At 43.3% G+C, this 14,220-nt stretch overlaps 1 protein-coding gene across 1 annotated transcript in view; it reads right to left on the reverse strand.

Annotated features, from left to right (window-relative positions):
- The window catches only part of LIG1 (DNA ligase 1), a 381,450-nt gene that overhangs the window by 127,154 nt on the left and 240,076 nt on the right, over window positions 1-14,220 (reverse strand). The window contains exon 21 of the mRNA XM_063435935.1: window positions 1,635-1,717. Coding sequence (XP_063292005.1) covers window positions 1,635-1,717 — 83 coding nt within the window. The remainder of the gene's footprint in view (window positions 1-1,634; window positions 1,718-14,220) is intronic.

Genomic DNA, 14,220 nt, shown 5'->3' on the forward strand with positions numbered 1-14,220 from the left:
GGAGCTCTCCATGTTAGCAACTGAAAAACAGCGTCAGACATACTTGGACATCTGGACTCACTGGATACTGACTACGACGAAACAGGACTTCCTGACAATGCTACAAAACTAAATATAGGGCTATACTCTGCCTAAATGATTTAGGGGACGACGGACAGACCCTCCTCCTCCTTCCCTTCACTTTCCTAACCCTCTCCCTTCCCCACTACCCGAGAGTCACAAACGAGAAACGCTACCCGAAGGCCATGACGACATAAAGGCACTGGAAATGAGCCCTTACATGTTCACTTCCCTACAAAATGGCATTCCGCTGTAGTAGTAAGCTGTCAATAGGGAACCTCAACAGACGCGAACCCCCACAGATGCAAATCAACAGACCAAGTACTCATCCCTCTCGCACAGGCAGATCACAAACAGCCCTCGCAAGGGACGCAAGGGAGGTTATAGAGTACTCTTCATTAGACACCTTAGAGGTAGCCAACTAGAGGGATCTTGTCTTAACCTGGGGGGACAACAGCTTAGCCAAGGGTGGTTACCCCTCTTCGGAGGACCACAATGCAAGAGACGAATGGGCAGAGTTTGGGGAAGGGAGGGGGGGGACTCACCTACATGAGCTTTTACTGTTGTTGATATCTGGGACCTGCGTGTCCGACAGCCTTGTTGGGCCTGCGTGCCCGTTTTATGTTTGAATCTAACATGTTGTCGAAAATCGCACAGACCTGCGAGTCTATGCAGAAATTATCCTATTTTTCTCTTCTATCCAGGAAATAAAAAATATATTTACAAAAAAAAAAAAAAAAAAACTCCTTCAGCCACTTACCTTAATTCAGCGCAGAGGAGCTGGTGACCTCTCCTCCCTGTCCGACGTCACTGGAGACTAATGCGCATGCACACGCAAAGTGTCCATAAGGAAGCATTTCTCAATGCTTTCCTATGGACGCTCTGCGCGATGGAGGCAAAGTTCGTCTCCAGCGTCGCAGATGCGCCTCTAGGCTGGATTAACCCCAAATGTAAACATAGCAGTTTCTCTGAAACGGTTATGTTTACATGTGAAGGGTTAAAACCTGAGGGACCTGGCACCCAGACCACTTCATTGAGCTAAAGTGGTCTGGGTTACTATAGTGTCCCTTTAATATGAAAGAGGTGAATTACGGTTGAACAGACTTGGTACAAATGAAAGGTTTTGTTTTGTTTAAAACCTGTAACCTCTGTCCTTAAGGGGTTAAATAAATCATGACATGGTGTAATATGTCATGTGGTGTTGTATTTGCCTAATTTTAAGACCTGCTAGGGAACAGATGATTGTTATTCTGTCCAGATATGTAAAACCATAGAATTAAAAGAGTACTTTTTCCCATGACTGTAGTATATACACTCATTAGGTTTTCATTACAATCAGGGGTGCCAGTTACAGACAGGAAGAAAAGCTGCATATTGGATAGGTCTCAGGCAGATGCCTACTGACACAGCAATGTTTACAACAAACTTGTAAAGGTTAGTGCTCATAACAAAGAATGCTGACTGTATATGAAACTAAATCAACAATAAATTAAAAAAAGTCAATATCACATAAAACTTTAGCATTATGACCATTAACACCAACTTGTTTAAAAAAAATAAAAATGTTCCCTTACTTTTAACCAATTGTGAGATCGTTTTGCAATTTCATAAGTTGCATCGTGTTCTAATGTCTTTACCATTAGTCCTTCACATGAATCTAAACAAAAAAAAAAAAAAAGAAGAAATGCACAATAATTAGTAATCCTCTAATGACACAATAAAATAAATAAATCCTTTAATGACACAGTGTCACATATTCATCCGCACACAAAAATGTGGTTAATGGCATTTACCGTCCTGGCAGGAAAAGTTGTGCCGAGCAGCAATCAAGCACATGGAAACCTAATAATTGCTTTTGGGGTCAAAGGCCAGATATGGCCAATCAGATCCACAGGAGGGTTTGTGCTGAGCAGCAATCATGAACATTGGAAGCCTGGTAATTGCTTTTGGGGTCAAAGGCCGGTTACGGTTAAGCAGATCCACAGGAGGGGTATTTAAATCAAATTCTCCTCTTGCTCATTGCCCTGTCGTGGTTTCATCCTCATGGTAATTCGAGAGTGCATTCCTGATCTTGATTTTCTGGTATTTGACTTTGGCTTTGTTTTGACTTCCCTGAATTCTGGTATCCTTTACTTTTGGCTTTCCCTAATCGTTGTGTCTGATTCTGTGTCCCTGACCTCGAGAAGTAGTTTGACTATTCTTGGATACGTTAAATCTGGCCATTCTAAGGTCTGGTTATACATTATCCTTAGTCCTAGGTGTGACACAGTTCTGCGTGCTGGATCAACTTGTAATCCTGACACACAGTCATACCCTGAAATTGTGTACACACAATTTTTACTTTTGCAAATTAAATTTGTTTCTAGCAATACCTTACTGAGCAGCAGAGCCAGTGCTACCATTTAGCACAAGCTCTGCTGAGTTTCCATGCAGCTGCATGGGTCGTGACACACTCATGTCACTCTCCCCCACGTACAGTCACCCTGTCATTCTCATATATAGTAATCCTCCCCAGACAGTAAACCTTATACATATACCGTCCCACACTAAAATACACAAAACCACAAGCAACCCCCCATACACAACACACTGCAAGCAGTTTCCACACAGACATATGCACCCAGACAAATAGAAACACATTCCCACAGAGATACACAGACTGAAATATGTATTCGAAAAACAGTCAAGTATACACACACGCAAAAGGATATTCATTGCAAAACACAATGTCAGGCACATACACAGTTACACAATACAAGCACCGCTCAGTGTGGGTCCACTAGTTCTGGTCCCAGCTGACAGAGGGGGTGGGGTCCAACTATCAAGAGATGCTTGGGATTCCCCAGTTACTAGCAGGGAAATTGTCCCTGCTGGTAAAGCTGTGTCTGACAGAATTATTAAAAGGACACTCCAGGCACCCAGACCACTTCTGCTCATTGGAGTGGTCCGGGTGCCAACTCCCACTACCCTTAACCCTGCAAGTGTAATTATTGCAGTTTTTTTTTTATAAACTGCAATAATTACCTTGCAGTGTTAACTCCTCCTCTAGTGGCTGTCTATTAGACAGCCACTAGAGGTCACTTCCTGACTCATAGCACAGGTTTTCTGTGGTAGAGCGTCGCTGGACGTCCTCACGCTGTGTGAGGACCTCCAGCGTCGCTCTATTCCCCATAGGGAAGCATTGAAATACATTTTCAATGCTTTCCTATGGGGTGCGCTAATGCGCATGGGCGGCATTGCCGCGCATGCGCATTAGGTCTCCTCGGCCGGCGGGCGAGATCAGTCTCGCCCACCGGCTGACGTAAGCAGAAGGAGGAGCGGCGGGGGAGGAGGAAGCAGCGACGTGGGACATGTCGCTGCCTTTGGTAAGTCACTGAAGGGGTTTTCACCCCTTCAGCAACTGGGGATTGGGGGGTGAGAGGGAGAGGGACCCTCCAGTGCCAGGAAAACGGATTGTTTTCCTGGCACTGGAGTTTCCCTTTAAGTCTAAGGTCCTGTAGGGTAGGACAACTATAATGGAATAATTCAGTTAGAAAGGGATTAGTGATTATATTTAACTCTTAAATATATATGTACAAATATGTAATATGTGTACATTATTTCCTTACATCTAAGTAATAGTCTTGGAATATATTAAAAAGGCTAGTGGTATTGTATACCATTATGCCAGATTGAGAACCCAAAATTTAAAAAAAGAAAACAATCCTGCAAATGTAATTGTTTGTTTTTGCAGTCTGTGTGAACTTGGCAATTATTACTTTTTATTTTATTTTAAAAAGTGCATTTGCAATAAAACTTTATAAGAGTTCTATAGGTACCAAAACCGCATCACGCTTAATGAAGCAGTTTTTGTGTATAGATCATGCCCTAGCAGTATCACAGCTCTATTCTCTGCCATTTACGAGTTAAATCCCTTTTGTTTCTGCAGCTTAGCCACACACCCCCGGCTGGCTCAAAAAGTGTCAGATTGTACTTAATTTAGAAGTTTTTATCTACTGCTCTATTGATTGAACTGTAATCACACACACAGGGCTCCTGCACGCTCTCACATGCTATTAACAGAAAGGGAACTAGGAAATTGCAGATTAGCCTCAAATAAAGGAAGATACTTCACAGACAAGGGCTAAGTGATTTAACTTTGAAGTGTCAGAGAATTGAGCTGCAAGACAATGGAGGCATGGTCTATACACCAAAAAAACTTCATTAAGCTAAAGTTTTTTTTTTAGTTGCTTATAGTATCCCTATTTGTAACATGATTTACATGTTCTATTTTCTGTATGTTGAAGCCAGGGCGACTGGCCCACCGGGATACCGGGTATTTTCCCGGTGGACCGTTGGCACCTGGGGCAGGGCAGACAGCTGGGTGTGCAGGGCAGACCTGTACTGGCGGCTGCAGGGGGAGCTGTGTTACTTAATGAGACCGGGGCCGGAAAATGATGTCATATTCTGGCCCCGGTCTCATTAAGCTGCGCACTGGGGACCAGAGCAGAGACCGCACGGCTCCCCCTGCGGTCGCCAGCACACACAGCTTTCTGCCCTGCACGAACCCCTGGCCAGTCGCCCACAGGTAGCAATGATGTGTGTATGTCTGTGTGTGTCTGTCATGGTGTATGTGTGTGTGTGTGTGTTTAATAATAGTGTTTTTACTCACTTCTTTTCTCCCTCGACTTGCCCTGCCTCTATGGCAGAGATCATCAAGCTTGATGATCTCAGCCAATCCAATGCTTTGCCATAGGATTGGCTGCAAAACGCTACACAAACCAGCATCTCCTCAGAGATGCATTGAATCAATGTATCTCTATGGGGACCGTTCAGCGCCTCCAGAGTGTGGAGGCCCTGAATGTAGGTGGTGCACACTGTGCAGCACTGACACAGAAGCACCTCTAGTGACCGTCTGAGTGACTGCCAATAGAGGTGTCACTAGGACACGTTTAATCATTAACGTTTAATCATCTGGGGTTGCAAGACATAGCCTTACATATTACATGCGACAATATATGGCTAAATGACTTTTGGGGCTGGCATGGATTTTTTTTCCCCAGTCCAGCCACAGTTGAAAGCAATTTGTAACTTTTGTATCTCTTCAAAATATTTCTTATAGTAAGTTTTGTTATGGACAACATATGCAGCACAATAGACAGATTTACTGAAAGTGGGATATTGAAATTTCTATAGTAACAAGATGTTATTGAGAGTCCTGCTTAAACTTGGTTACAATCTACACCCTGTTCCAAATTATGCAAATGATATTTTTCTAATTTACCTAAATAATTGATGTAAATAACAGTAAGCATAATTCTCATGTTATCAACTATTAAGAGTACAATTCAAATTTTATTGAACAAACCTCCTAATGATAACAGTATTTTTTTAAACATAAAAAACTTACAATGCACTGTTTCAAATTATTACGCACAGTAAGTTTCAAAACACTATAGGCTGTAAAGAACTGGAAATTGTCATTTGTTGTGTTTGCAGCATATTTACTGAAATCAAAAGCTATTTCAATCAAACTTATAACAACATTTTAACTTTTTAAACATTTTAACAGGTCACGTTACATTTTAACATAAGACCCCTTATTTGATAGCAGCTTCACAAGTCTTGCATCCATTGAACTTGTGAGTTTTTGGACAGTTTCTGCTTGAATTTGTTTGCAAGATGTCAGAATAGCCTCCCAGAGCTGCTGTTTGGATGTGAACTGCCCTCACCCTCATAGATCTTTTGCTTGAGGATGCTCCAAAGGTTCTCAATAGGATTGAGGTCAGGGGTGGATGGTGGCCACACCTTGACTTTCTCTCTTTTATCCCGATAGCAGTCATTGATGCAGAGGTATTCTTTGCAGCATGAGATGGTGCATTGTCATGCATGAAGATGATTTTATTACGGAAAGCATAGTTCTTCTTTCTGTACCAGGGAAGAAAGTGGTCAGTCAGAAACTCCACATACTTTGCAGAGGTCATCTTTACACCTTCGGGGACCCTAAAGGGGCCGACCAGCTCTCTTCCCATGATTCCGGACGAAAACATGACTCCACCACCGCCTTTGCTGACGTCGCAGCCTTGTTGGAACAGGATGGCTGTCCACCAACCATCCATCTGGACCATCCAAGGTTGCACGGCACTCATCAGTGAACAGGACTGTTTGAAAAATAGTCTTCATGTATTTTTCTGCCCAATGCAGCAGTTTCTGCTTGTGAGCATTGGTTAATGGTGGCCGAATAGCATGAATATGGTGCTCTGCTTAATAATGTGGAACACCCTCCTTTAGTAGTTTTTCCTTAAATTGGCTCATCTGACAATCTAGTTATCACAGGTGTCCGAAATTGTTTTCAGTGATCAAAAGAGCCCTGAGACACAATGTCATCCATGAGTAAAAACTGAAAAAAAAATATTTCATCTTTGTGACACAAATAGAATTTGCATAATAATGTGGAACAGGGTGTAGAGGAGTTGAGGTATAATCGCACAAAAAGAAGAGCAATGTAAGGATGAAAATCAAAAGGCATGGAAAAGCAGAATTGAAAAAGGGGGTGGGGGGGCAGAATTTAGCGTTGGACCAGAGAAGTCGCACTTTACATGAGTTCCACGAAAGTTGCCTAAAATAGGAATTTTATTGGTGGAAAACGAAGCCAAACAGTGCCGCACATACTCACCTAGCTGGCGGATACAAACCTGACAAAAGCCCGAGATATCGGATAATTGCTGCGCAACCCACAGAGGGTCGCATGGGACAACATGGCGCTCATCGAGGAGGGCTCATCGTACTCTTCTGAGGACCTGGATTTCGACACAGGAGAGGGGCCCCCTCTCTACAATAAAACAGGGCCTCAGCCACAAGCACGGCTAGCAACGCCTGCAGCTGGCCTGCAGAGACTGGGACAGAGACCACCAGGGCTCTCACAGTGTCCAAGACACTAGGTTAACAAGAGTGGAGAAAGAGCTGATGGTAATAAGTCAGCAGCAACAACAGGCTGACAACCGAGTGGAGGCCCTAGAGGACCACCAGAGACTGTAATATTTGAAGATAAGGGGAGTGCCAGAGTCCTGGGGATGGCAGATGTACCCCTTTTTATACAGAGGTTTATGATGGCCTTCCAACCTCCTAAGAACACCAAAGCCGTAAAATTGGATGGCATGTTACGCTTGCTGAGGCCAGCGGGTGCACCCTCTCCGCTGTTCCGGACCTCATTCTCAGGTTCCAATTCCTACAAGATAAAGCCATGCTCCAGGCAGCAGTAGGGGGGGGAAAGACTCCAATCTCCTTTGAGGAAGCACAATTGCAAATCTTCCCAGACCTAAGGAGGAACACCCTCAATTGGCGTAGATCACTGCATCCCCTTCTGCAAACACTCCGGGCCAGATACATTCCCTACCGTTGGGGATTACCCAGAACCATCCTGTTTACCCACCTACCAGGAATTAGAAGACCGTATGTGCACGCTAGGCCTTGACCCACCGAATGGGACTGTTGTGGCAAGCCTCTCGCATATCAACCCAGCGACAGTTCAGCAGTCCCCCACCGCCCCCCCAACCCACTGAGCAGTTATCTGAATTCAGGGCGGTCCTGGGAAATGGAAGTCCCTGGATGAGAGTTTCAACACAGACTTTTGGCAAAATGCCAGATATCACCGATGAGCTCCTTTTACTACATGTTTTTCCCGTTACCCAGTTATATCTGCTTTTCTTTCAACACAGTATAAACGTTCACTGATAAAGCATAATCCCTACTATACTCAGGACTAACAACTAGGTTACCCTTCCAGACATGCATAACTCCCCCCCCATTGCACTCTCCTTGGTTAGTTGAGCATATAGCTTGCCATGTCCGATACTTATGGAGGGGGTACACCTAACATTGGGGCAGTCACCAATACGTGGGACACTAGCCTCTTATGCACTCACTCAGGACTCAATGACATACGCTAGTAAGTCACTACTTTATGAAGTCTCTATTAAACATAAAATCCTCATTCTAAATTATTTATGGGGCAGAGTCCTCAAGCATTGCTTTTCTTCTACTCCACTATGGTTTCATATAATGTTATGACGATTTTGATCGTTGCTTTGTATCGGATTGTTCAAACTTGTTCCCATGAAGCGTGGAATAAAATAAAGAATTAAAAAAAAAAAAATTAAATTATTGAAAGGGGAAATAGTGAATGTAGAGCCATTAATTACGCCAGAACTGGACTGGAAGCAGATGGCTACAATATAATAATGCCTCTGGCCATAGTAGGCTCCGCTACCAAAGCGAGATCTAGAACAGAGGCTCGATGGGGGTAAGATGCCTGATCGCACTGCCTAAGAAAATTAAAAAGTAAAATAACTTTTAAATAGGGAAATTAAAAGAAATAAAATAAAAAACAAATTTATAACTGTGTAAAGTTCTGATCATTAATGATGCGCTGGACCCAGTTGGTATGGTGATGCCCCAGGTTGTGAAGGAGAAGGCCCTCTAAGGGATGAATGGGATAACTTTTGCTGGGTCCCATCTGTGTGTGGATATAGGGGCCTGTTGTGGCACATATGTTTGCAGTGAGTCCTGTGGTAGCAGTGTCCCCAACAGTGCAGCCGCACCTTGTAGGTCTTGGACACAGTGAGAAGAGTCAGCATGGAGGACCAGCAGGGTCTGAAAGATGTGCTAGCTGTACAGTGTTCCCTGAGGAGGGTGGTGAAAGGTTGCATGGATTTACGTCATTGCAATGCATCGTCGAACAGGTCTGCATAGGATAACTCCAGATTTTCTAATTTAAACAGAAATCCTATTTAGGGCAGTCTGTACTGCAACCGTAGCTTTGTAATTCTGAAACTGGACACTGAGTACGGGGCCCTCCGAGGTTTAGGGTTTCTGAAAGTTCCACCATAGTGAGTGAAATTTTTGGACTGCCTTGGTGATAGTAAGGCCATCAACAGTTTCCGCAGGAAATGCAGAACCTCTGCCGCTGATATTTCCTCAGTCACACTTCTGATCTTTAAGTTATTGCGGCGCCTCTAGTCTTCCATGACGATAAAACGTTGCTCGAAGACTGTGTGCTGCTTTTTCAGAGCTTGGACCTCTTGTTTAAGGGATGCAATTTCAGAGCATGCGACTCAGAGTAGGTCTCCACAGTGCTCAGCCTACCCACTATGCTTGTGAGGCCTGCTTGAACCAAGCCCATATATTTCTGGATAGTCTTTTGCAGATCCATTAGTATTTTCATCAGGGTCACAGCTGTCACCGCTATTGAGTTAGTACCTCAGGTACTGTATGTGGGCGAGTTAGAAACAGTATGTCCATGCTACCCAGGCCGAACGAGAGCTCCTCTGAAGAGTAGGTGTCCAGGTCGTCGGCCATCTGTGGCTCAAATGCTGGGATAGAGTGCAAATGTAAAGTCAAAGATAAACCAAGACAAAAGCTTGCAAGTATGTGTGAATAAAGAGTTAAATAAAGAGTCTTCATTGTATATTACAAGTGAGCAGAAAAAAAATCAACTGTACAGGCTAAAAATTACACCCCCACGGAAAGCTAAATTCATGGAACAAGGAATGGGTGGCAACAAGGGTTAAAAATGTGGATTAACAAAATTTTGCATAGAGCTCTTTTAAATAACTGAACATCTTTTTCTTCCAATCTGCACATATGCATTAAATCCATGCAATGAAACCATAAACTGTCCAGAATACTCCCATAGTATGTAGGTACCATAAACAGTAAGACCAGGATTTCCTACCACTTTGTATTAAACTGAATAGTCAAATCATGACAAACACAAATAATTGAAGCAGCGATACTATAATAGCAATACACAGCACACCAGAGTAGAGAGTCCAACTGCAGGATAAATGTCAGGTGGTATTGCTGAAGTAAGAAGATAATTATTCCATGGAATGGCTAGGCTGGTTAAACGTCTCTCATATTATGTCATGATAAAACATGTTCTAACTACAAAATATGTTCCAACAGCTACAGAAACAACATAGTAAAATGATTTCCACATGAAGGAATTTGCATTTGGTGCACTCAGTCTTGGCATTATGTTTAACTTACAACAACAAAAAAAATGCTGTTGAACAAAGAGGCTTTTTGGATATATGAACTTGGTAATAAGTCAATTCCTTATTACTCCTTGTAAAACTAATTTTTATAAAACCAAAGAAAAACAAGTTACTTGCGCTCTCTCCTTTATCCCTATGTATTTTTAAACAAATGGAGGTCTTTAGTTACCTCCAATGGCCATGAGAGGACGAGCCCACCTGCCAACATCAAGGCGGCCCCCCCCTTAGGTGGGTCCTAACTCTAACAATTCACCTTGCTTCCTTGAGCCAATGGCAAAAATCTCTAATGAGACAGAAAGGGGTATTTTTTATATACACCCCTATACATTATTAACCCTTAATAGGGAACACATGGGATGGGCGGCTGCATTGTAACAAGGCTGAGTAATACAAAAAATGGATACAAATGCAGAAAGAAAAGTCCTGCGCTCACTCCCATCACTACTGGGCGGCTGCAATGACTACAGTACACTTCAGCCCCAATATATAGTGAAAAACAAGTTACTTGCGCTCTCTCCTTTATCCCTATGTATTTTTAAACAAATGGAGGTCTTTTAGTTACCTCCAATGGCCATGAGAGGATGAGCCCACCTGCCAACATCAAGGCAGACCCTATATATATTTGCCGGGTGCTAAGCCAGGGCTTGGTTATCCAGATATCCAAAGAGGTAGCAGCACTCATGGAGTTTAAAAGTTCCAATCTTTATTTATTCATATTAAAAATCACAATAAATTTAAAAAAAAAAAATCAGATTTTTAATATGAATAAAGATTGGAACTTTTAAACTCTGAGTGCTGATACCTCTTTGGATATATATATATATATATATTGCTTGCAATAGGTCTTTGTTTTTAATTTAATTGGAGAAGGTGTACAGATTTTCTATATGATGTTAACTGTAGGCAAATGTGATAATGTCAAATGTCCTCATATAGTGTATATACAATCAGGTCCATAAATATTGGGACATCGACACAATTCTAATCTTTTTGGCTCTATACACCAACACAAAATTGAAATGAAACAAGATGTGCTTTAACTGCAGACTTTCAGCTTTAATTTGAGGGTATTTACATCCAAATCAGGTGAACGGTGTAGGAATTACAACAATAAAGCAAACTTTCACTTTTTAATACATGCGCGCCGTCATCTTCCGGCTCCGGCATCAGTACGCGGCGCGCGAGGGAGCTGAAGAGGGAGCACCCAGGGGACAGTGCTCCCTCGCGCGTGCGCCAGCCAGCCGGGTGACAGCCTGGCCAGCAACACCACTGGACCCCAGGGAATCCCCCCAGCTCTCCCACAGGTAAGGAGGCTGGGGGATTAAATAAAAAACAAAACAAAAAAAAAAAACGTTTGAGTGTGTTAATGTGTGTGTGTTAGTGTTAGTGAGTGTGTGTTAGTGTTAGTGAGTGTGTGTTAGTGTTAGTGAGTGTGTGTTAGTGTGTGTGTTAGTGAGTGTGTTAGTGTTAGTGAGTGTGTGTGTTAGTGAGTGTGTGTGTTAGTGAGTGTGTGTGTGTTAGTGAGTGAGTGTGTGTGTTAGTGAGTGTGTGTGTGTTAGTGAGTGTGTGTGTGTTAGTGAGTGTGTGTGTTAGTGAGTGTGTGTGTTAGTGTTAGTGAGTGTGTGTGTGTTAGTGTTAGTGAGTGTGTGTGTTAGTGTTAGAGTGTGTGTGTTAGTGAGTGTGTGTGTTGGTGTGTGTGTTAGTGTTAGTGAGTGTGTTAGTGAGTGTGTTAGTGTTAGTGAGTGTGTTAGTGTTAGTGAGTGTGTTAGTGTTAGTGAGTGTGTTAGTGTTAGTGAGTGTGTTAGTGTTAGTGAGTGTGTTAGTGTAAGTGTGTGTGTTAGTGTTAGAGTGTGTGTGTTAGTGTGTGTGTCTGTTACTGAGTATGTTTGTGTGCGTCTGTCACTGAGTGTGTGTCAGTAAATTTGTGCGTCTGTTCATGAGAGTGTGTGTGTGTCTTAAGCACTTACCTTTCTCCAGCGCCGGACTCCCTTAACGCTGGGGATCTCTCCGTCCCGATCCGCCTCTCAGCTCCGAATGCACATGCGTGGCAAGAGCCACGCGCGCATTCAAACCGCCCATAGGAAAGCATTACTCAATGCTTTCCTATGGACGTTCAGCGTCTTCTCACTGTGATTTTCACAGTGAGAATCGCAGAAAATCCTCTAGCGGCTGTCAATGAGACAGCCACTAGAGGCTGGATTAACCCTCAGTGAAACATAGCAGTTTCTCTGAAACTGCTATGTTTTCAGCTGCAGGGTTAAAACTAGAGAGACCTGGCACCCAGACCACTTCATTGAGCTGATGTGATCTGGGTGTCTGTAGTGGTCCTTTAACCCCTTAAGGACACATGACATGTGTGGCATGTCATGATTCCCTTTTATTCCAGAAGTTTGGTCCTTAAGGGGTTAAGTGTATGTGTTTATGCATGCACTGGCATACATACCGCGGTCGCACGGGTCGCAGCCCTGCGACCAGGTGCCCGCCGCCATGTGTTGCGGCCCCAGCCTGCGCAGAGTAAGCACTCGCGCTGGGGGTGGGGGGGGGCCCCGGATCAGTTTTCGCACCGGGGCCCCATGGGTTGTGTGTACGCCACTGCCTCATAGTGTATATACAATCAGGTCCATAAATATTGGGACATCGACACAATTCTAATCTTTTTGGCTCTATACACCAACACAAAATTGAAATGAAACAAGATGTGCTTTAACTGCAGACTTTCAGCTTTAATTTGAGGGTATTTACATCCAAATCAGGTGAACGGTGTAGGAATTACAACAATAAAGCAAACTTTCACTTTTTAATACATGGTTGCAAATTCTTTGCAGTCAATTACAGCCTAAAGTCTGGAACGCATAGACATCACCAGACGCTGGGTTTCATCCCTGGTGATGCTCTGCCAGGCCTCTACTGCAACTGTCTTCAGTTCCTGCTTGTTCTTGGGGCATTTTCCTTTCAGTTTTGTCTTCATCAAGTGAAAAGCATGCTCAATCGGATTCAGGTCAGGTGATTTACTTGGTCATTGCATAACATTCCACTTCTTTCCCTTAAAAACTCTTTGTTTGCTTTTGCAGTATGCTTCGGGTCATTGCACTGTGCACTGTGAAGCGCCGTCCAATGAGTTCTGAAGCATTTGGCTGAATATGAGCAGATAATATTGCCCGAAAAACTTCAGAATTCATCCTGCTGCTTTTGTCAGCAGTCACATCATCAATAAATACAAGAGAACCAGTTCCATTGGCAGCCATACATGCCCACGCCATGACACTACCACCACCATGCTTCACTGATGAGGTGGTTTGCTTTGGATCATGAGCAGTTCCTTTCCTTCTCCATACTCTTCTCTTCCCATCACTCTGGTACAAGTTGATCTTGGTCTCATCTGTCCATAGGATGTTGTTCCAGAACTGTGAAGGCTTTTTAAGATGTTGTTTGGAAAACTCTAATCTGGCCTTCCTGTTTTTGAGGCTCACCAATGGTTTACATCTTGTGGTGAACCCTCTGTATTCACTCTGGTGAGGCCTCCTCTTGATTGTTGACTTTGACACACATACACCTACCTCCTGGAGAGTGTTCTTGATCTGGCCAACTGTTGTGAAGGGTGTTTTCTTCACCAGGGAAAGAATTCTTCGGTCATCCACCACAGTTGTTTTCCGTGGTCTTCCGGGTCTTTTGGTGTTGCTGAGCTCACCGGTGCGTTCTTTCTTTTTAAGGATGTTCCAAACGGTTGATTTGGCCACACCTAATGTTTTTGCTATCTCTCTGATGGGTTTTTGTTTTGTTTTTTCAGCCTAATGGCTTGCTTCACTGATAGTGACAGCTCTTTGGATCTCATTGAGAGTTGACAGCAACAGATTCCAAATGCAAATAGCACACTTGAAATGAACTCTGGACCTTTTATCTGCTCCTTGTAAATGGGATAATGAGGGAATAACACACACCTGGCCATGGAACAGCTGAGCAGCCAATTGTCCCATTACTTTTCGTCCCTTGAAAAGTGGGAGGCACATATACAAACTGTTGTTTCCGCTCACCTGATTTGGATGTAAATACCCTCAAATTAAAGCTAAAAGTCTGCAGTTAAAGCCCATCTTGTTCATTTCAAATCCATTGTGTTGGTGTATAG

The sequence above is a fragment of the Pelobates fuscus genome, chromosome 11 (genome assembly GCF_036172605.1).
Source record: "Pelobates fuscus isolate aPelFus1 chromosome 11, aPelFus1.pri, whole genome shotgun sequence".
NCBI classification, from domain to species: domain Eukaryota; kingdom Metazoa; phylum Chordata; class Amphibia; order Anura; family Pelobatidae; genus Pelobates; species Pelobates fuscus.